Raw genomic sequence first — 22,873 nt, 5'->3', positions numbered from 1 at the left:
GCAACTCCTAATTCCATGATGCTTTGGTGTGTGAGTGTGAATAGGACCACACTGGAGCCTCATCTCCTGGCTGTGACTGTGGATCCCTGTAGCCCACATTAAAAGAAATAATGGCAGATGGTGCCAGGAACTTGGCAGGTCTCTCTCTAGAGGAACGTCTGGAGTTCTTCAGGCACACTCGCTATAAACACGTATCCATTTTCACTCTGCCAAGAAAAAAATAGATCGTACTCTCAGTGAGGAACCACTATCTACTCATCCAGGGAGGCCTTTAATGACAAAGTGAAATCCAGTTCAAGATGGTGTTCAAGATAAAAGCACAAACTTTGCCTCTTGAAGTGCCTTTCTCTGCTTGTGTTGACCTTATTTTGACAGTCAACAGCCCTAGTGGTGGTTCAGATCTATCTGGCATTTTATGAACGTTTCATAAGCTCTCATCAGGAGAAGTGTCTGAATCACTTGTCCACATTGTTCCACAAACAATAGGATTAATGCCAGCTTCATCCATTCAGGTCTGTGGGGTTATTTTCTGTGACTTTGATGCTTTATCCTGATGAAAAAATGTGCCCCAGTGTGCAGCTGATGGAAGGAGACAGACTCTGGTGGCTTGTTTGTGTGTTACTTGACTCTGCCTACCACGTATTTCCTTCTGTGCAGTGTGTCTGTGTAAACTAGGTCAGCAGGAGGACAGGAAATCTCTGTTCAGTTGTCTGTCTGACGGCCGTGTCCCTCCAAAAGTTATGCATGCAAATACCCTGAGACAAGACTCACACAATGATGACAGCGCTTGTGCTTTTTCGTACATGTCTATGTGCTTATGGTGACAAATGCATTAGATTAGGAATTAGAAATCTTCCTGCGTACCCTCGAGTAAACTTGAAGGCAGCAGTCTTAATCGCCTTCTCTCTTCTTCTCCTCAAAGCTCCTGTGAGGAGTTTTTAGGTTGTTATGAAACAGACTAAGATTAATATTTACACTTTTTCAGGGACTTTTAAAGCAAAAAAGAGCATTTGGATAGAGATTCCTAATTTCTGGATTGTTATTTTTAATTCTTAAATGCTGCTGTGTTGGGCTGGTGTCATGCTAATGAAACACTTGTTGACATTTTAAGGGTTAAAATAAACCAGAATGAGACGTTCTATTGAAAACACTACTTAAACATGTACAGGCCAACATCAGCAAAGTGAAAAAGGCAGGCTGGGCAATATGGCTTAGAATTTACATCACAGTATTCTTATTGTCCTTTACAGTAGCAGTGTCAGATAGCGAGGCCTACCTGTACAATTAGCTTTAAAAAACTAAGGAATGGACCCTCTGTTGTTGTGATTTATAGATGATGTCATTGCATATGTGTTGGATCTGTTGCATTGGTGCTAGTTACCTCATTCTGGAGATTTAAAGAAGGTAATGCTCTTATTCTAATGTTCACATTACCTCTCCATGCAACTTTTCATCCCATTTTCATCACTACTTCTGTCCATTTTTCCACAATTGAACCAATTTTACCTCTTTCAACCAATTTTTGCCTTTGCCACTTTGAACCTATTTCTGCTACTTTTTAACCCCTATTAGCCACACATTTTGCTGGTTTTGTACATTTTTTCTTCTTTTCTTCTCTTCTTTTGACAGTTTTTCACCATTTCCAAGCCATTCTTGACCCTTTTTGCCTTCCATAAACAATTGTCCCACTTTTTACCAATTTTTCCCACTTTTTTTTTTTTTACCATTTTTAACCCTTTTTGACACTTTTTTCCCATTTTTAACATCTTTAACCATGTTTTGTCATGATTTAACAGTTTTTGCCATTTCCCAGACCATGTTTGCCTTTCATAACCCATTCTACAACTTTTTACCAATTTTTGCAATGTTTTTTTTCCACTTTTATCCCTTTTCTTTGCCTATTTTTGCACCTTTAACCACTTTTTGGCACTTTTTCACAGTTTTCACCATTTCCCAGCTATTCCTGACCCTTTTTGCTTTTCATGTCCCATTAAACCAATTTTTACCCATTTTACCACTTTTTTGCCACTTTAAACCCATTTTTGCCATTTTTTGCTTATTTTCGGAGTTTTGTTTTAAGATGTAAAGCATTGAAAAATAAAATCTGTTGTAACCTACGTCTACGTAAAGCTTTCCAGGTGAACGTGATTTACCAAAAGTGATATTTGTTCTTTTTATGATACAGTAGATTAGACAAATACACCTGCTTAGATTTGAGTTGGTTTTATTTTTTTTTGCTGTAAATCATAAATATTACTTACTTTTGTCATATACACTTCATGTCTCTTTCCACTTATTAATAAACTGCACATCCATAATCACTGCAAAAATGAGCCATCTTGCTCATTTCAGGGGGTTTCTCAGGTTGTGGTCGATGCTTGAGTCAATCAGAGTTAGAGAAGAGAACTGAAAGGATACTCCAAGTACTTCTGCCCCCGGTGCTTCTCTGCTGGTTGGTTGTGCATGTCTTGGTTTTGCTGGTCTCAGCAGCTTTGGGACAGAGCTGGGCATTACAACAGAGGAGGGAGCTGCATGTTGTGATCCAAGAGCAGGACTAGCCAATGTCTGAAAGCACTGCAGTGCAGTTAGAGGAAAGTCAGGGTTAGGGCATAAAAGAAGGATGGGGAGAGGATTATTTTATTCTTTATTATCCCTGAGGGACAATTTGCTCAATAACCAGCAGTACCATACAAATCATCACACAGACTATATCAGATAGAGCCGTTTAAAGGGCTAATGACAGAGTTACACTAACACTGAACAGGCCTGACTGATTGTAACAGTCATGTGACTAAGGGATGAAGGGACAAGGGTAAGAGTGAGAGATAGATGAAGGGATGAATGTATGAAGGACAGAGAAAGATTCCAAGGAAACTTGTGATCAGGGACAGATGGATACAGGAAGGATGATGACTGTTGTGAGCTATAGTGGTTCAATATGAGAAAACCTGGGTGATTTTAGGATGTAAGTTTTAGACTTTAGTTACAGTCAAATGGCTGTATGAAATGGGTGAGTGTCTAGTGTGAGCTGGTGATGGTACACTGTGAGGAAACTTAAGCAATGGAGACTTTGGGTGTAGCAGCCAGCTGAGAATGGGTGGATGTCGGAGACTGATGTCAGACTGGTGTTTGCTCATGTTGGTACGATGAGAGAAAACCAGAGGGGTGGAGACTGTAAGAACCTACAGCACAAAAGTTGTTACAAATGTTTAAACTTAAAAGTCCAAACCAGCATTTCAGCTCTATTTTTCTATGTAAAAAAAAAACATTTTATTTTTTGTTTTAGGTAAACAGTACTTTAACACCTCAAGTTAATCTGCAGAGTTTTCCCTGAATGCCTTTGGGCATTTGATACGTTTGCACTTTTTTTTGAGTGAAGTTATTGACTTAGTTAGAGGGGTCCAACCTGTGGGGACCAACTCAAACAGTAAAAGGAGGATGTAGTGAACTCTGAGGAAGAGCACTTTCAAGTCTTCCTCTGTAAGACTGGACAGTTAAAGTAAAAAAAATGCAGTTGTGTAACCTTAAAAATCCAAACCAGCTATTTCAGCACTCTTCTTCTGACTAAATAGAGTGCATTTTTGTTAGAAGTGAACATCCCTCCAAGTACTTTTTCTGTAATTTCTACTCATTTTGTTTTACAATCATCCTTTAATCTGCAGTTTTCCTTTAATCTCCAGAATGCCTTTGGGCATCAGACACTTTTGCTATACCAGTTGAGAATCATGGCAGAAATGTATTGAGCAGAAGTTTTAATACATTTAATACAGTTTTATTTTGTTGCCATGGTATTGCAACAGGTTTCAATACTGTTTGATCATGCACAAGTTTGATAATTGAAAACCCTCAATATTATAACATGCATTTCAGGGTAAAATGATTAAGAGTCTCTTAAAAGGTATAATTGTGTGTGTTTTTTAAGGTCCAAATTTCACTTTTTGTTTAGGAATCATGTCTAACACGTGCATACAGCAGAGAGGAAGCTTGTAATATGTGTTTGTTAAAGTTCATCAGAGGACATCTGGAGAGTTTCCACTCAAATGCTGCAGGTACTAAGTGCCTCATTGTCTCACAGGTCCCTCAGTCTGCAAATCTGAGCGCCTGAGTGCACCTCAGGCCCTGCGAGCTGATGGGAAGAGTGTCCATTTCCTCTGAGTGAGTGAAATGTAATATGCAAGTTCAGCTTTGGCTAAAGAGCATGGAGAGTGTGGAAGGGCAATGAGGAGAGAGAGAAGAGATGAGTGTTGCGCTGAGAGTTTTTAGAGATGACGCAGATGGTGTGTTGGAGCTGAGTGCGTGTTGACCGCCACACTCTCAGCCCCCCCCGGGTTGTGATCTTTGAGGTGCTGGCATTGATTGTTTGCTCTAAGAGTCTCTTAAACTTGGCTGGACATTTGACATGTGTGACGCTGTGGTGAGCAGCGGGTCATCTGCCTCAGACCTGCTGCCTGTTGTTTTCAGATAGATATAACACTGGAAGCTGGAATAAACAGTCTGCAGCCCATCTGGACAGCCGACCTTAAATAAACATGTATGTCCCATTCATGTGGGCACCTACATGTCTGTCTGGCAGTGTGCTTTGGTGGAGTTTACTGATGCCTTGCCTATATGATCCCATGAGGCTGCAGGATTGAGAGTGAGCGCCAGAGTAGAGTAGCTGTGAACAAGTTTGCTCCATTACAGCCGACGCTTTTAGTCTGATTGTTGGCTCAGCAGTGCTCACTTATAAAGTGATCAATAAAGAGGAGATGGACTAAACTTCTTCAGCAGGACAAACACAGCACACCCATTCACCAATGCAGATCTGCTCTGTCCTTTTATGTATCGGATTTATACATAAATGTACTTTTATTTCAGCATTGTTATTATTATTTGCCCCAATTTGAATGTTGATTTTCCTTATCATATCATTCATTGTAATCTTTTGAGATTTAAATTGCTGTTTTCAAAGATACACCTGTCCACACATGCAAAAAAAACCCAAAAAATCTTGTTCATTGAGGCATCTCCAGTCGTGCAGTGCAGAGTACACACTTATTTTAGTCTTTATACAGTATACCCACATTTAAATCCCCAGCAGGGGTTGCATCTCAGTCAGACATGTCAGACAAAACAAAGTTCCAGGCATTTGAGGATGTCTTGGATGCTGCCATTGAGTCTGTGTCTGTGAATGGTGAGAGTGTGGAGGTCGTAGAGCACCTATCTTGCCTGTGTAATGCATCGATCCTTTGACTTCAAGGCTGAGATCAAGCGCAGACTCGTGCATCGGACGATAGGTTTGTTGAGTAAGACAGTGTGGCGCTCCCAGTATCTGTGCATTCAAAGTTAGACCCTTTCAGTCTGGACATTGACTGATGGCCAGAGATGCCAGCTGGACCCCCTTTGTGGCAACTTCTCTTGTGCACATTTATGGGTATCATTGGCAAGACTGTTTGTCTACTGCTGACGTGGGAAGGGTGGAGTAAGCTGCCTGATATGGGAGTGGTAGCTGCATTTTTAAGGGCTTCGGGGTAAAGGTTGACATGGCAAAGTGCTGAACTGGCTTATGCTCCCTTATACTTGGCCTGTCCTGTGCAAACAGCACACTACTGCTTATGATAGCACCATCAGCCTGTAGAAAGGTAATTCTCCCACTTCCAGAATCTTAGTGGGAACACATACATCACCATTCAACCCTTTTGTTATGAGCAGGCCTGTTGTCTGTCTCTTTTGGTTTCTCTTTGAGAATGTGGTTAAGCATCCCTCTATTATTTCTATGATACCACAGTTTTAACACCACATATCTTGCATTGCAAATTATCAATATCTTTTTGTTCAAGTACTTCCAGACACCACTTTTCCTGGTCACATCTAGCATGGTGCATGTAACTCTGAGTTGAACTGCTGAAGCCTAAAGCAACACAGGTGCAGTTGTATGTTACCTGCATAAGGATATCAGCAACGAGTCATCAACTGATACTGTTGTAAATTTTTATCTCCCTTTATGAGTTTGAAAGCAGATTAACTGATAAAGCTGCAGATCAGAGGACCAGACAGAGAGTCAAAACCTTGACGTAGAAGCAGAACAAGCTGCAGCTTTTTGGCTCTGAGATTGCGAGATGATGAATCGCATCGTGTGTAAATATCCCATTATGCATAAATGAATATAAACTGCCTAAATTAGACCCTATTAAATTGCTCTGTTATGCAATAAATAGAATCAAACTGAGCAGTTGTGAGTTAGGAGCATCAAGAGGAAATCTGGAACCACTTTGCAGCAGAAACCCACTTGGCTCCACCGTTGCATATTACAGCAACTTTTTGGGCGAGCCTCCCACCCTGCAGCCACCGCTCAGCTTTTCAGACGGTGAGTGGGCGACTGGTGAAAGCCCAGCATTAAGTGATCACCACAGATTTGGTCAGCTTAATGCAGTCCTGTTGCCCCATGCCTTCAGCTGTTAATTATCCTCAGCACATAAACAATACTTAAGCTGTATTAACAAAATCAGCCTGGGTGATCTTTTCTGTGCAGCAATGTTAGAGAGATAAATGTCACCGGGTGCTATTAGCACGTAGCAAGACAGAGTGAGTGTGCGGAGGATTGTTTTATTTCCCCAACTTCCTCTGTGTAGGTGTATAATGTTATCAACTCCTCTCATCTTGAGCGGAGGCTTGTGGCTCTGAGGGGAAGCTCATCATCTCCCTTTGTGTTTTACAGCTTCCCTGCTGTTAATGTGAAAGAAAAAATCTGCTACAGAAGTGCCTGTAATGGCTTGTATAGGTTTCATAAAAAACAGATTAAGCTCTCCAGGGTCGATAAAAAAATGAGCCACATAAGGATCTGTAGGGTAACTGAAGAGTTGCTATAGTGACTGATGCAGATGTAACAATCTTTATTGTAAAACCAGTAAATTCAACTTGCACGCTGCTGTGGCTAATCTGTCCTGTGTCTCTCTGACCCGCCGTTCTTAATCATGAAGCTGCTCTTAACTGCTTCCAGGCACACACACTGTCATCCTCTCTTCCCCCAGCTCTGATAAGCTATCTCAACTGATGTCTGGAGCTGGTTAGCAACGCTGTGACTGCTCGTGTCCTGTTCTGTGACCCTCTAAACCCCTGGCCTGTCTGACTAAACCTGAGCAGGGAACTCTGGGAAACACGAACCTCCAGGCGAGGACCTGGTTAGAGGTCAGGGAAGTGGGGGTAGAGGTTATCACATGTGCTCAGTGCTGTTTTGACTTCCCGTAGAGGTTGTGTATGCTTTACACAGAAGCGTGGCCAAAGAGACAGCAAAGGGTGGCATGCCCTCTCCCCCGCAGTGGATTGGCCACTCCTGGTGCCACCCTAAATACCCTAAACTAAAAAAGATTGACTCAATATTTTGTTTGAACAGTGACAGAAAGTTAATTTAGACTACAAAAGCATACGCTGCAGGAAAGAAATGGTTATAATGTGTCATTCAGCACTAATTCAATGTATTTTCATTGAAACACACTGATAAAAATGACTTGTCTTACTACCTTGGCTCTCTGACTCTCAGAACGACGGAAGATGATTAGGGCCACTGAAAAAAAATGAGATTTTTACTTGTGAGAAAAAAGTCAGAACTCTGAGAAAAATGTCAGAATTCTGAGATTAAAGTCAGAGGGAGTTCAAGATGAACTGTCATGAGATCAGTGTGTGTCCCAGACAGGGTGACAGAGACGCTGTGCAAAATGAGCTCACTCGATACATGTTGCTGTTATTATAGACATCAACCTTGGAGAGAACACACATTTTACCATATCCATATCTGCTGCCTTTTTCAGTGCATAAACCTTTACACTCATAATGATTCTGCAACAGCTAAATATTTTCATTTTAGTGCTTTGTAGAGGCACAAGAGAGTATAGTATGTAAAAACACAGCGGTAGCTCCACATACACTGACAGTGCTCCTGTCTTGTCCCACAATACCACCTGAGGCTGAGTCTGTAATGAGAGTCAAAATAAACACCTTTAGCACCTTTATGTTACCAAAATATAAGTAGATAAAGAAAATATGATTATTGGAGACAGAAAAGGTAAAAATGCCTTTTTTCATTCATGCACCCCCCTAATTTGGCTACCCCTCTCAAGAAAAGTCTTGACACGTCCCTGTCTTTGTATCAGTACTTATACAGCACAGGTCATGGTTTTTGGTATCCCATAATCCTCTACAGTTCAGTTAAGATATTTCACATTGCTTGGACTTCTATTTCTTTATATTCAGTCTTACTGTCACAGACACATGCAGTGATTGTTCAAAGTTCCTGTCTATCCCCACCCCTTTCCGAGCCTCTCTAGTCTCTTTTCTTGTCTCTGCTAGATCTCCTTTCTCTCGCCAGTCTTTCATGTGGAGGTGGGTGGGAGTGGTGGAGGAAAGGATGAGGAAATTGGGCACCTTAAGATCAAACAAGCATGATGCGTGGAAAATAAATGTTTAAGACATGCGGTGGAAAGATAAAGGAGGAAATGCAGTTTTGTGGTGAAAACAAAGTCAGAATGGTTTTGATGAGATCCACAGAAAAGGCATTTTACCCAATGATATACACACTGGAAGAGATGTGGTGGCTCATTCTCAAAGTTTGTCACTGTGGGTTGTTGGCTGGAGAAGAAGAGACACATTTGCACAGCTATGTCTCACAGCTATGGCTGCTGCCAAACTATGTCAATTTCCGTCCATCAGAAAGCTCCAGACAGGAAGTCATAAGCGTAGAATATCCGGTTCTTTCAAAAAGCAACATATTGCACAAACTCCCGATCGTAAACCATCACTATATCATAATTACTGTATTTTCCGGACTATAAGTCACTCCGGAGTATAAGTCGCATCAGTCAAAAAATGTGTCATGAAGAGGAAAAAAAACATATAAGTCGCACTGGACTAGAAGTTGCACTTATTTAGTGTGTTTCTGACACACCGTTGTCCGTGCTCTGATAGAGAGGCGGTTGCGTTGCATGAAGCGGTAACACCAAGAAGGCCCGCTTGCAAAGTCATTTATATTCCTCTCCTTGGCAACTACCAGGGCGTGGAGACATAACTGCACAGTTGACAAGCCTCTCCTGGCAGCACGTTGTTCAAGCACCCATGTGGACTCGTTCCTCCAGCTCTGGCCATCTTGCTTTCAGCCCGCTATTAGCTTTCTTTGTTTTCTTCATTGCAGTAAAAGTAACCTCTGCTTTTCGCCAGTCCCTCACAAGTTTCTCACTCACTCCGAACTTTCTTTCTGTTTTCTTTAAGTTAATGTTTCAGTTAATTTTTTTCAGTGGTACAGGAGCAGCATACTAGTATAGTTGTCACAAGCTTAGAGCGCCCTCTAGCGGCTATAGACGGTAATGTTTACTCCTTGGTTCATGTCAGTCAGTATGAATTAACATTTAAAAACATGTTAAATTATATATATTTTATATAAGTCGCAACTGACTATAAGTCACAGGACCAGCCAAACTATAAAAAAAAAGTGCGACTTATAGTCTGGAACATACGGTACGTCTCATCCTGCAGCAAGAACAAAGGGTCACGGAGAGGTCAGTGGGTCACAGAGCTACAACAGTGCCATTGACGAGGAAAGGTTAACTTCTTAGGACATATGGCCAAAGAGTTTTACATGAAACCACAGATCCTTTAAGCAAACATTAACCTTTTAACTCTCTTATGTACTCACCCAATGGCGGAAGCAATTACATCATCGACTCATACCAGAAAGGATGATAAATTAACCCGAAAAGGTAAAATCATCTGCTGTTGACATACTACTCCTGCGTGAACTAGCAGTTCTCCCGTGGTCTCTGCCCGCTGATCAAAGCTGCGCGCTGCACCGCAGCACTCTAGACACGCTTCCAGTGGGCAAGGTCGCTCGCCTTCAGTTGGAGCAAACCTGCAGCGCTTTGGTGGGTGGGGCTTTGGTGACTTCATGGCCAAAGCCTGGCACAGATGTTGTGGAGCATGCTCATAGCTCCCAGTCCAGCCTGGTCCAACTGTGGTGTATACATGTAAGAGATAATGCAACCACATCATCTTGGTGCATTAATCTGACTTCCGGAAATTTTTACTTTGGTACGATTTCAGTCTGACTAATGTGTTTACATGGATTTTAAAAGTCAAGCTTCAGTTGCCCAAAGATAATCATTCAACTTTTTTAACTGCATGTAAACATTCTGAGTGTCACCATGTGTGTGGGAGAGCGGGGTAATTGAAATAATTAAGTCTGGGTGATTTGAAAATACATTCTGGCTTAGTGCTTTAATACAGTACACTCACATAATTATACAAGCATGTCAGTGTGGCTTCTGCAGTCTGGGTCTGGGTCCCCACTGAGTGAGTGCTGTAATAAGATCTTCCTCTGAGGCTCACATAAGAAGCTCTGAAATTAGGTCAGCATTGTCCTCTGGTAAATAGATGCATAACAGATTCACAAAACCCTGCTCACTTTCTGGAAAGTGAATTTTCTTTGACACTAAAGTTTTGTCATCTATCAGTTTTTCATGTTCACTTTGTGTTACATGACTGCTTCCTGTTTTATTTCGGTGCCTCTTTTGTTGACGGCTGATTTCACCTCGTTGTCTGCACCTGTGGTTCATCACCCAGTCTATTTCGGCAGGATCTGCTAATCAGCTCACTCTCTCCCCACCTTGCAGCAGCAGCACCTCATTTGTGTGTGCTCAGGTTTTGTTTAGTTATATACTGTTTAATACTTCAATAAAAGTTATATTATGATTTAATCCCTGTGTGTAGTTTCCATTATTATGTGCGGCGTTTGAGCTAGCCGTAACACTCTGTAATTGGTGTGAAATAGTAGCTGGATTTGGTAAACCACAGAGGGGAATCGAAGCAAGAGAGAGTGTTTGTCCATTTGTAGAAGAGTGCCGATCAAAAGTCAGAGGTCAGCTCTGGGGCAAGAAGATAAATGGGAGGCCAGACTGGACGGTACACAACAGATAAAACACTCCAGACATCCAGCTCAGAGGAAGAGCTATCTCAGGACTGAGGAAGGGTGGTGATGCTTGTGTGGATGAGGCAGGATGGGAATAGAGGACCAGACAGAAAAAACAAACAGTCCCCCAGCAAAGGATCTTCCTTTCTACAAAGGATTAAAGTGGATGTCCGGTCCCAGCTCACCCCCCACCTCGTAGCCCACTTCCCATGTCCTCCTGACATTCCTACAGCAGGCAACCTGCAGCTAGTCTGGCTTTTTATTTTGATTTTCTGTTGCATTAAACCTCGACCACCCTGACCTCCTTACATCAGAGGATGAGCTTGTAATGTGATTGTCTGCAGAACTCAAATATAAAAACCAGGGTATGGTTGTTATTAAAAGCGCATAGCTTTGTTTTGGGGCAGCTGTGTTTGGAGAACATGTCTATTTATACATCCACTCTTAGTTTTATTTCTCTTGTTGCTTCTTTTTCCTGGTGTTGACACGTCTTCTTCCCACATCAGCTCCTACTGACCAACAGTGCCCTTATCTTACTGTCAATGAGGAGTCCTTTCACTAAAAAATTGCTTGCACTGTTGTTTGTTCATAGATAAATGGATTTATTGACCATGAAATCTTAAGTAGGAAAGTGAGGATGTACTTTGCCTTTTGACCCATGAAATCCTTATTTACCAGTTGTCTACCCCAGTATGGAATAGAGTCCCTGTTTAGAATGCATGCTGCCTGTTACTGTCTGAAGATGGCACATAAAATGAAGTATAATTATGCAGTGAAAGTAACTTGCACCAGAACAACATCCATATAGTAAGCTAGTGGGAAAATGCATCTGTGTTATACTATCAAAATATGATGATTGCACCAGATAAATAGTGGGAAAAAAGAGGGACGGAGCACTGGTGGTTGATTGTTGCGGAGCTAATCCTTAAGACAGTTGATTTTTAAATCAATAACCATCTGATCTTTCTTCTCTGTCTGCGTCCTTCCTCCAGATTCATACTCGGCAGCTGGCAGTGAGGGCAGTATTTCCACCTCAGTGGCGTCCTTGCCGCCCCAGGCCTCAGGCAGCTCGGCCCCAAGTTCCCCGGGCTCCAGGCGTTCAGTGAGCACCCTGAAGAAGTGGCTCACAAACCCCGTCCGCAAACTAAGCGCCGGAGCCACAGCCAAAGGGGAGCGTCAGGTCCGCAAACTCGATGGAAAGCCTCCGCCTCTTCAATCCCACAGCAACAGCCTAGACCTGGGCAGCCCCCCGAGGCCTGACGACACCTTCACCATCCTGCCTGTCACCCACAGGGAACTGGTAAGTAAAAAACTGTAACATAGCATTTTTTTCAAGGTCATGTGGACTAATCAATGCAGAATTTTCAAGATGAACCACCTCATAAATCAACATAAGAATAATTCCCACCCTGCCTTATCGCATAGACCTCATATAAACTGGTTCAGAAGTAAACATTCAGAGTCTCAGCCTTACATAAACTCAAACCAAAGCCAACATCCTGACTGTGCTGTTTGTTTAAGGGAAGCTCCTGAATATGAGCAGAGACACAGGTTTGATGTAGAGTTGCACGAAGTATCATGGCAGGTGGAAATGTCGTTATATAAGAGCAGCACTGCTGGCTCAGCCTGCAGGACCAGTGACTCATGTGCTCTCTGTGTCACTGCCCATGCCTCTCTGCACGTCTGTATGTATGCCTGCATGAGCATTGCTACCTTGATTCCCTATTATGCTTATGTTGTGTTGTTCAGACTCTATGGACAAATGTGACTATGTGTGTGTTTTTGTGTATTACAGGAGTGGAAAGATGGCCTGGCGAGCCCCGAGGACCTGTCACCTGCTACACTTCAGGCTCCTAACTACATAACAGACTCTCTGATTGGCTGCACGTCACTGCCAAACACCCAGGTCAGCCTGCAGGATGTACAAGAAAAAAAAATTAATCACAAAAAGCAAAATCAGTGTTTCAAGCTTAAAAATAGCAAATTTTTACAGGTTGAAAACCTTGAAACTCTTTTGCCTACATGACCTTTCTGTACTTACTGTGAATGACTCATGCTACAACTGCAAAAATCTAAGAAAAGATATTTTTAAGGACGATTTTGGCATTCACCAGGGTTTTTCTTTTCTCCGATTTGTTGTAAGCTAAGAACAAAATCTGAGAACACTCAAGAACACTCTTGCACAGATTTGAGAGCTGATATACCAGGATGAAATGATAATAGTTATCAGCACTCCAATATGCTAGAGTAAGAATAACACAATAGAATAGTAAGGCTGTTTCTATGGATACTTTCTCAGAAGCAGATTCAAAGAAGAAAGTTGAGCACACAAGCCACTTTTATGCAGTTTAATCAGGTGCAGAGGACTAACGTTTGGACACCTAACTACCTGATTCAAATGAATACAAGTGACTCATGTGCTCCAGTTTTCTTCTTTGAATTAACTTGTGAGGAAGTATCCATTGAAACATCCTTTGTATGTAACTGGCCCTTCCTGAGAGCACCGACCCCAGCTTTGAAGCGGCTGAAATGCAAGAGACTCCCTCTTCCCATAAAACACAATTTTAAATTATGTTTTACTGTGTTTTAAATTTACTACATGTAAACATAAATAAATTAAACATTATCAGTTTTTAATTTCTGTTTTAGTATTTGATCTGAAAACTAAATGTTCACTTACTGATATAAATTCAGCCCTTTAGTGAGAGTACTTGAATAAAACAATTATTTAATACAATAAGATCTACTTGTGTATATTTAATATCTACTACTGATGATTCTAAATATCATGTGAATAGATTAGTATGTTTGGGTTTCATTTCAAGTACCACTACATCCAGTTATGAACTACAGTATTTCTAACTTTGTGTCCAGCAGATAATTGTTTGAATCTTTCAATTTGGCATTTTTTTACTACGCCTGTCTAATCCTTTTCATACTTATCATTCCACTTCTGTGTTTTTCTGTGTGCCTATGTGCACATGGCCTTTCAGGCTCTCATGCCTTTATATGGGCATTAAAAGGACGTTTCTCTATGCTAATTAGGAAAAATGTGGTACTTGAGGGGGTTGTGGACAGGCCAGGGGCACATATTTTTGTTAGAAAAGCCTGAAAAAGTGTTTTTTGCATATTATGTCCCCTTAAAGAATGAGTCAGATGGTCTTGTACTGTGAAGACAAAAGATGCACAAAACTGATCTCAGGTCAGATTTTAATGTAGGAGTGATCCCCTGTACTATTGGCACATATAATGACTAGTGGTGTTTTCTTTGCCTGGGGTGCAAGTGCCTTCGATTAAAGCTGAAGGGAAACCACTGCCTGATAGACACTCCACAGAGATAGTGTTTTATAATAGACCCAGCTTCCTATTAAATCCTTAATAGAAGATGATTTTTTTTAAAGAGAAAGAAAACACTTGATCCATCCATCCCGACAGAGCCCTTTTATGTGGGTTATTTGCACAAGGTTGTGTGTCACAGTGCTGAGCCCAGATGGAGAGATGGAGCGCATCGTTTCATTTTGGTCAGTGGTCTTTCTTGTTACATTGTTGTGATTACAATGATAGTAATACATTTTGGCCTTAATCTATTTGTTCCTGGTTGAAACCCACAGATTGCATGGGCACAGAATAGTGTGTGACAAAGTTTTAGTGCAAGGTAGACATTGAAATGTCTCGGACTGTTGTGAAAAAGAGTAAAAAATCAAAAGTGGTCTGAAAAGAATAATGATAGAGAAAAGTTAAGATGTCTGTGTGCAAACATGGCTGGCACAACATGAGAATGTACTTTCTTTTAATGTGCAAATATGCATATGTTTCAGGCAAAAGAGAGACTCTCTTGGGACATTTCTGGAGCCTGAGTTTAAGAAAAATCTTTAAAAATATGAGTGAATGAGGCCCAGTGAAGTTACATCTCATTCCACAACTATCAGGTAAAATGTGCTTGCCTTAATAGCAGATTGTCTTTACTTATTAAAAAAAAATCAAACCTCATTCTTTGTGTTTAATATCTTTAAATGAGGCATTTACCTGGACTTGCAGGTGAATAAGGCTGATAGTCCATAAGTGTCTTAAGATATTTTTACTGGAAATGAGAAAAATGCACCTTTTAGGTTTCATTTTGCGCAGTGTATTAAGATCAAAGCTGCACTTTCTTCTGCTGCTGCACAGATACACACCTGGCCACACATGCACAAAATATATCCTGAAACACACACATGCAAAAACACACATTTGTAAAGAGGTCTTAATGAATACAAGGCTCTCCCTGAGCAGATCGATGCACCAGAGGACCAGGGGGCAGCATCAGACAGCGACCTATGTGATGTATGACTCACATTCAAGATGTTACACAAAAGAACATGCCCGGAGAAAGATAGGAAATAGCATGAAAACAGCAGATGTGATGAAAGATGACTCCGTTTGTGTGAACGGACAAAGAACGCTGTGTGCGCACATACGCTTTCATTTTTCCATCAAACACTCACAGCCGGTTGCTTGTGGCAAAGGAGGGTTTTTAAGTCCCTTTTAGGAAGCAGAGAACAGGTTTCACTTAAACAGCAGTGCTGTTGCATGAATCAGCGTTGCCTGAACTTTATCAATACTGAGTAAATCGGTACTGATATCCGAGCCTGTGGGCTCTTTGGAGGATGTCCTGCAGGTGAAATCGACACCAGAGCACTTAAATCCTAATTTCAGTGTCAAAAACACATCAAAATCCATTAATATGATTACATCAGAGGGGTTACCTCAGTGCTGTGGTATTTTTACAGCCAATCTTTGGAGAGAGAGGTAGAGGTAGAGGAGATTAAGTTATGTAGGTCACTTATCTCAGAGCTTTGTTGTTTTTTCACCCTTTACTTCATGCAGTCAGAACTAATTAAAAAAAAGGAGCAATACTTTGATTTCTATTGTTTCTCCATCAGTAGAAAAATGTTAAGGTTGTGAAGCTAAAAGGATGCCTGAAGTACAGATCTCAGTTTTATTAGAATTCTCCTCCCTAAGGAACAGTGTGTACAGTCGGTCTTATCCACAAACAGATGAATAAAACAACGAAGAACTGAAACAGGAACAGAAATAAGCATGCTGTTGTTGTGAGATCTTGCTGTTAAACTGCATTTCCAGCACTGTCTGCTACTGTACTGTAGCTTTGATTTATGATTACATGTCTCAGGATCCATGGGCTCTTGGAATTGTTTGCTCTATCTCATTAAAAAATAAGAAATTGATGATGCAGCCACTGGGAATTTAAATACAAATCAGTTTCAGGCTTTAGCATGTTTTTTTGGTGTTTTGCTTGATAAAAACATCCATTTTCTGAGCCAGAGGTGTTGTTTTCATTTATATGAAAACCCCAGTTGTGCCACATTGACTTTGCTGATTTGCTACATTTTATGTGCTCTAGAGTGAGAGGTTTGTTAGTCCCCAAAGGCATAAAATAAATCCAAATCACTAGTGTTAACTATGAAATAATGGAATAATAATTCAGCACTGTGCAGGACATTTTTAAAATGTTATTATCAAACATTTAGGGCTAAAAATCCTGCTTGATTGTTCACAAATCTCAGATGTAGAGCAAAATATATCTTGCTTCTTTGTTCACTGAGCTTTTTTAGGCAGAAACTTATCCTGTATAAAAACAGTTGTCATCTTTTTCTAGGAGCCTCTGAGTAGAAAAGCAACGCTGCTACAGAAGTAGACAGGGGAATTTTTCCTGTGGGCTTTGCCACAGCACATCTGGAAGTGATCAGGGAGCCAGCGAGACCTGTCAGCTAGGCTCAAGCTCTCCTAGTGGGGCAAGACGAGCAGGGGGAGCGAGGGTCTATGTGGAGCCTCTGTGTCTCTTCATACACGCTTTCGCTTTGTCTCTTTCATACTTTTTTCCCGTCAGTGTGACAGCAGAGAAAGCCAACAGCTTGTAGACGCCAGAAAGTTAATCACAAAGATGGCAGGTGAACAAGTTGAACCAGCCTGGATGAAAAAAAGGAGAACGTTTTGTCTCCTTTTTTCCATTTGTTTTAGTGTCTGTCTTTCCAATCTATTTATTTCTCCATTTGCTGCTTGCAAGGGGAGACCGGGGGATTAAAGGTGTCACGGTGTGTGTTTAGGGTGGGGAGGTTTTGCTCGGCTGGGACAAAGGGACACAGAGATGTAGGTGAAGACAGATGGCTGCTTTTAAATGTTTGCACAACCCGGAGAGAGTGAAAGGCCTTTAAAAATGGCTAAAAATAGAGGGAAGTCGTGTGTAAAGAGATAAAATTGTACAGAGAGATGAAGCGAGTCATTTCAAAGGTGATAAGTGTGCTTATTGTGCAGGAAAAATAGGTTACACAAACATTTGTGTTGTTTGTAGATGTGGAGCATGCATCCAGTGAGCTTGTGAGGATTTCAGCCTTTGCACGCTTTGTTGCTGTTTGCACAATGACTCTATATTTGCACCAGGACCCCCACAGGAAGTGATATCAATTCCAGGAAAAAGCATGAAAAGGAGGTCATGTATGTAACGCATGAACACAATCGATTAGAGCAGAGCAACCTTGGCTTTATCCTGCATGCGTGTCTATTTGACGTGCTTCTACCAGGTTAAAAATAAAGATTCTCCTGTGATGTATTTACACATGCACTTGAATCCTCAGGTGGCAGAAGAAGAAAATAACATTTATTAATTCACAGATACATCAGAGCTGTGCTGACATTGCCAGTGGGCGTGGGGTAATTGCATTCGTCTTCCTCTTCCTCCATCAAGAATCTTCACGCTTTTATTTGTCGTCCTAACCAGCCTGTTGCTCCTTTGAACTCTTTATCTTTGCATCTCTTTCTCTCTGTCTATCTGTGGCTGATGTGAAGCACGGATCATTAACAGCAACTATCTGAATCTGATCCTCTTATCATTCAATCTCTGTTCCTCAAGCCTTTCTCTGCGCTCCGTGGTCACCTTGGCAACCTGCATCATTATCCTCCCTCTTCTGCTCTTTATCTCTCCATGCTTACTTTTGTCCCTGACATGATCCACAAAGACTGGAGCAGGCCTTTGACAAAAACTTTCTCTGTCTGTCTGTCTGTGTCTCCACAGGACACTCAGTTCAGCAGCGGTCTGCCAGATGACAGCAGCTCGGTCCTAATAGATGACACTTCCAGCCAATGGTCTGCCGCCGCCGACACTGAGGAGGAGAGGAGGAGTGCCTTAGAGAAAAGCATGTATGTGTTGAAGCAGTGCAAAGATCCTCACTCCTGCCAATGCAATCCTTCTACATATTCTGTAAATAAATGTGTTCAAGCACAAACAACATTATATTGGAGCAGAGCTTTGGAGTGCAGCTGTCATGGAGGGTAAAGTTTCTCTGGAGGAAGAGAAAAAGTCAAATAACTGTAAATTAAAACTTATATGAGTGACTTTTCAAGGGTTATTAAGCAGAGGAAAAATAATATTAATGAACTTCAGAAGCAAAGCAGATCATCAGATCGTTTCTAATTAGTCATTTTAATGCTTGAAACCTTAACTTTATCTTACAGAGCATTCAGAGAGTTTTCAGACCCCTTCACTTTTTAAAATTTTGTCACCTTGCAGCCTGATGCTACAGACAAAAAAATATTTTTTTCCCTCATCAATCTATACTCAGTTACCCATCATGACAAAGATAAAACAGAATTTTAGAGTTAAAAAAAAAGACCTTAGTGTTCAGGCTCTTGAAATTTAGCTCAGTTTTCTCCCATTTCTCTGGATCTTTGCTGCGATGTTTCTATACCTTGATTGGAGTCCATCTGTGGTAAATTAAAATTTGGACATGATTTGGAAAGGCTCACACCTCTCTATAGAAGGCCTCACAGATGACAATGCATATGAGAGCAAAAACTAAGACATGAGGTCAAAGAAACTGCCTGCAGGGCTCAGGATTGCAAGGCACAGATCAGGGGAAGACTACAAAAAAGTTCTGTTTCACTGAAAGATCCCAAAAGCACAGTGGCCTCTGTAATTCACAAATGGAAGAAGACTCTTCCAAGAGCTGGCCACCCAGCCAAACTGAGCAAACGGGGGCGAAGGGCCTTAGTCAGAGAGGTGACCAAGAACTCCCTGGCCACTCTGACTGAGCTCCAGAGATCCTGTGTGGAGATGGGACAAAGTTCAAGAAGGACAACCATCACTGTGGCCTTCTACCAACCTGGGCCAGATGGACCCCAGTGCAAAATACATGAAAGCCAGCTTGAAGTTTGCAAAAAACTCCACATAAAAGCCAAGCTGGCTGTCATTTTTGCACTAGGGAGAGGCTTCTAGCAAACTATTTCACCATAAGCCCAGATCAGCAGAGGGCTGCAGTGATGGTTGTCCTTCTGGAACTTTGTCCTATCTCCACTCAGGATCTCTGGGCCTCAGCCAGAGTTATTCACAGTTTCTATTATTTTAACATTAAACTCAGTTATTTAAATTAATAAAAAACATAACCATTTGATGATAAAGACCATGACATGCAGATAAAAAAAGTCCCATAGAAACTGAATTAAGGTTTTGACTTAACATTAGAGTTGCTGATTTAAAATTAATGACACAAAAATAAAAATACACTATGTATCTAATGTAATAGATCAATGCTGTTTCATTTCCCCTAAAGCTACTCACAAATGCATAAGCCTTCAAGAAAATACAATTGGCTTGAAAGGGTTCATTTTGCAGTATATCCTTTCTTGAAAAAATCACTAGGAAGTTTTACCTGAAAAACAAAGTTTCCCAAAGATTTGTGCACAGTAATGTGCTCTAACTCTAATCTCCCTCTTTGTATTCTCACAGGTACGTTCTGAAGGAGCTTATAGAGACGGAGAAGCACTATGTGGTAGACCTTGGGCTCATAGTGGAGGTAAATCACATAGTCTGCCAGCTAAAGCACACACTCAGCTCTGACTGAGAGGAAGGAACTTAGTCATCCACACAGTTTGTCTGACAGAGCTTTAAATCCTCTTCATCACTTTCCTCCTCCTTCTTCCTCTGGTCTGTCTCCATCACATGCTCCACTCTTAAGGAGATTTTGTGAATTATTAGTTTGAAGAGTGTTATGTAGCAGGGGGATCTGTCCTCTGGTGCTTTGAATAACTTCTGGTTCGGAGATGTTTTTACTGTTTAAAAGTAAATAAAAGTGTTTGACTGTTAAGGTCATAGAACAACATTTTAACTGGTTTTACTCAGAGGTATGATAGGTATTAATTTTGGTGATGTTAACAGCTGCTCTGTCATTTCCTTGCAGGGCTACATGGCTACGATGAACTCCAAAGGAATACCTGAGGATATGAAGGGAAAAGACAAGATTGTTTTTGGGAACATTCACCAAATATTTGACTGGCATAAAGAGTAAGTTACTGTTTGAATGCACAAGTAAAAATGATTTGTTGCAGGCAAACATAGATTTGCAGAGTTTGAAGCTTAGAGGTGAACAAAAGTTTAAGGTCAGGACACATCCCACTTTTCATTTTGAGCATTTCAGTGTTTGACTGTGTGTTTTCTCCCTGCAGCTACTTCCTGGGAGAGCTGGAGAAGTGTTTGGCAGAGCCCGAGAGGCTGGCTCAGCTCTTCATTAAACATGTGAGTACGACTATCTTTGCAGGCGCACACTTATTCTCGCACACATCAGTGGAAGTGTCTGGGTGTGCTTCCTTGTGCTGTTTGGCGTGAGTGTAAATAGAGTTAAGAAAACACGCAGAGCTCCTGTTTATCCTACACCGTACCTCTCTCCTCCTCTCTCTGCTGCCAGCGTCTCTCCTTCCACTTCCTTGTTACTGATACGTCTGTGTTTTTACAACAGCACACTCACTCACAAAGGAACAACACACTGGCAGATTTCCAGTCTGGGCTGAACTGGTCAGGAAACATGGGGGAAAAAACAGGCAGAAAAGACAACAAGAATAAGAGGAGCAATAACAAACGCTCAGCTCTGGCTCTTTGATATGAATGCTTTCAACCAAGCATTATCTTTGCGAAAGAATGAAGCAAAGAGCATGAGCAGGTAAAGAGTCACATGGCTTATAAAGAGAGCAAAATTAGATTTATGTTTATTGGTTAAGTAGTGGCACATGCACTAACTTTGCTTCCCTTGTTTTTTAAATACGCCCTCTGTAATATTCCCTCTTTTTCTCTGTAGCTTCTTTAACAATTTAGTAATGGTCAGCCCACAGGACGATCAACTTAAAAGTGTGCAGGGGGAATAAAGAAGCTTGTAACTAAATCTAAGCATGGTGTCAAACTGTGAAAACAAGCAGAGCGGGAACACAGCCCTAATGAAAAGCAGAATCTGCTTTTAACCAGAGCGACATATGTTACATGTGTGCACACTTACACACATGCAACATATAAACACATGTATACACTCCGTGCATGGTGCACTCTTTCACTTTCTGCAGGGTGACATGATGTCCATATTCAGGCGGAGCTGCTCACTGGTCTCTAGGTTACAGAAGCCTGCAGCCTGTTGCTAGGTGCAGCCGTATATCTGAAGGCTCTAAAAGGCTCTAGTTACACAGAGGGTAACCTGGGTAAATTATACATCACCTAACGCTCATCTACATGTTACTCCATTAGAGCTTGGGCTAACACGTCTGCATTCAATGCTAATTAGTCACAGAAGAGTAGGCGCTAACCAGAAAGCTTTAAAGGGCACTCACCCACTGCACCCACACTCATTCATTGTTGCTGCTTTTCAGATACTTTTTCATTTGTTTGTTATGCAAGTAAGCTTTCAGTTTATCACAGTGAGGTCTTTTTTACTCTGCAGCTAATTATTAGCACATTATTCTAACTGAATGTTTTTTAATGAGATGTTTGTGTGGGTTGTACTACAGGAGAGGCGTTTGCATATGTATGTGGTGTACTGTCAGAACAAGCCCAAGTCAGAGCACATCGTCTCAGAGTACATTGAGACTTACTTTGAGGTGAGTACACCTTTATGCGTTCATTTTGTTTTGTAGAGGTTTAGTTTTGTAAATGACAGATTGAGGCACACAGTTTGGGAAATGCTCCAGAAGATTGTGTTGCAAAGACAGTGCAGTGGTAATTCTAAGGCCTATATACCTTATTGTGTGGAACTGTGGGGATCTACCTTTAAAACAACCATAAATTCAATAATAAAACTACAAAAATGAGCCGTACGTACCATCAATAAGGCTGATTACTATGCTCACACAGATCCACTTTTTCTAAATTATCATGTTATGAAATTTTATGATTTGTTTTATTATAAAACAATGCAAATGATGTTCAAAGCAAAGTCAAAAACGTTCCCTGACTCAGTACAGAGGTTCTTTTCAATTCAGGAGAGTCCGTATAATCTCAGAAGTGTTTGTAAATTTATTGTACAAAAAGCTAAAAAAGGTATGAAGAGGGGATGTGTTTCCATTGTTGGAGTTAAATTCTGTAATGATGCCAATATAAATGTAAAAACATGTAATTCTTTTTTGGTTTTCAAAAAAATGGATTGCAAAGCCATCTTTGAAGTGTATAAATGTGATTGATTATCTGTTGCTGTTTCTTTGCATTTCTGGAAGTTGGTAGCTTAAAAAGTTGAAAATGTAGGATAGGCTTTTATAAGCAGTTTGCTTCTGCCTATGCCTTTTCAGTCATTATTCAACACATGACTATTGATTTTGTTTGAAATGTCTATACTGTGCAAATTGTTTGGTGTTGTGTTATGACTGAATAAACCAAACTAAAATTAAGCAGTGCAGTGGTAAGCACTGTGGCCTCACAGCTAGAAGGGATCTTGTGTGAATCCAGGCAAGGGTTTTTGAGTTTGCATGGCATCCTCATGTAGCTGCTCTCTGTGCACCTCTGTTTGCTCCAACTGTCCAAAGAAATGCCTGCTTGGTTAATGCGTATTTCAAAGTTAGCAGCACAGGTGTAAGTATGAGTGTTACTAGTCGTTTGTCTCTTTATCTCAGCCCTGTGACTGACTAGTGACCTGTTCA

General features: G+C 41.1%; 1 protein-coding gene across 4 annotated transcripts in view; it reads left to right on the top strand.

The window, feature by feature from the left end:
- arhgef25a (Rho guanine nucleotide exchange factor (GEF) 25a) overlaps positions 1 to 22,873 on the top strand; it is a 75,575-nt gene that overhangs the window by 39,666 nt on the left and 13,036 nt on the right. For 3 of the 4 annotated variants that reach the window (XM_041798864.1, XM_041798863.1, XM_041798866.1), the window contains 8 exons: positions 11,926 to 12,233; positions 12,729 to 12,839; positions 17,603 to 17,641; positions 18,003 to 18,127; positions 19,713 to 19,779; positions 20,164 to 20,267; positions 20,429 to 20,498; positions 21,752 to 21,841. In XM_041798864.1, the coding sequence (XP_041654798.1) occupies positions 11,926 to 12,233; positions 12,729 to 12,839; positions 17,603 to 17,641; positions 18,003 to 18,127; positions 19,713 to 19,779; positions 20,164 to 20,267; positions 20,429 to 20,498; positions 21,752 to 21,841 (914 nt within the window). The remainder of the gene's footprint in view (positions 1 to 11,925; positions 12,234 to 12,728; positions 12,840 to 17,602; positions 17,642 to 18,002; positions 18,128 to 19,712; positions 19,780 to 20,163; positions 20,268 to 20,428; positions 20,499 to 21,751; positions 21,842 to 22,873) is intronic. The other variant, XM_041798865.1, reaches the window with a different exon arrangement.

The sequence above is a fragment of the Cheilinus undulatus genome, linkage group 11 (assembly GCF_018320785.1).
Source record: "Cheilinus undulatus linkage group 11, ASM1832078v1, whole genome shotgun sequence".
NCBI lineage: Eukaryota > Metazoa > Chordata > Actinopteri > Labriformes > Labridae > Cheilinus > Cheilinus undulatus.
This window is presented reverse-complemented; position numbering and strand designations above follow the sequence as displayed.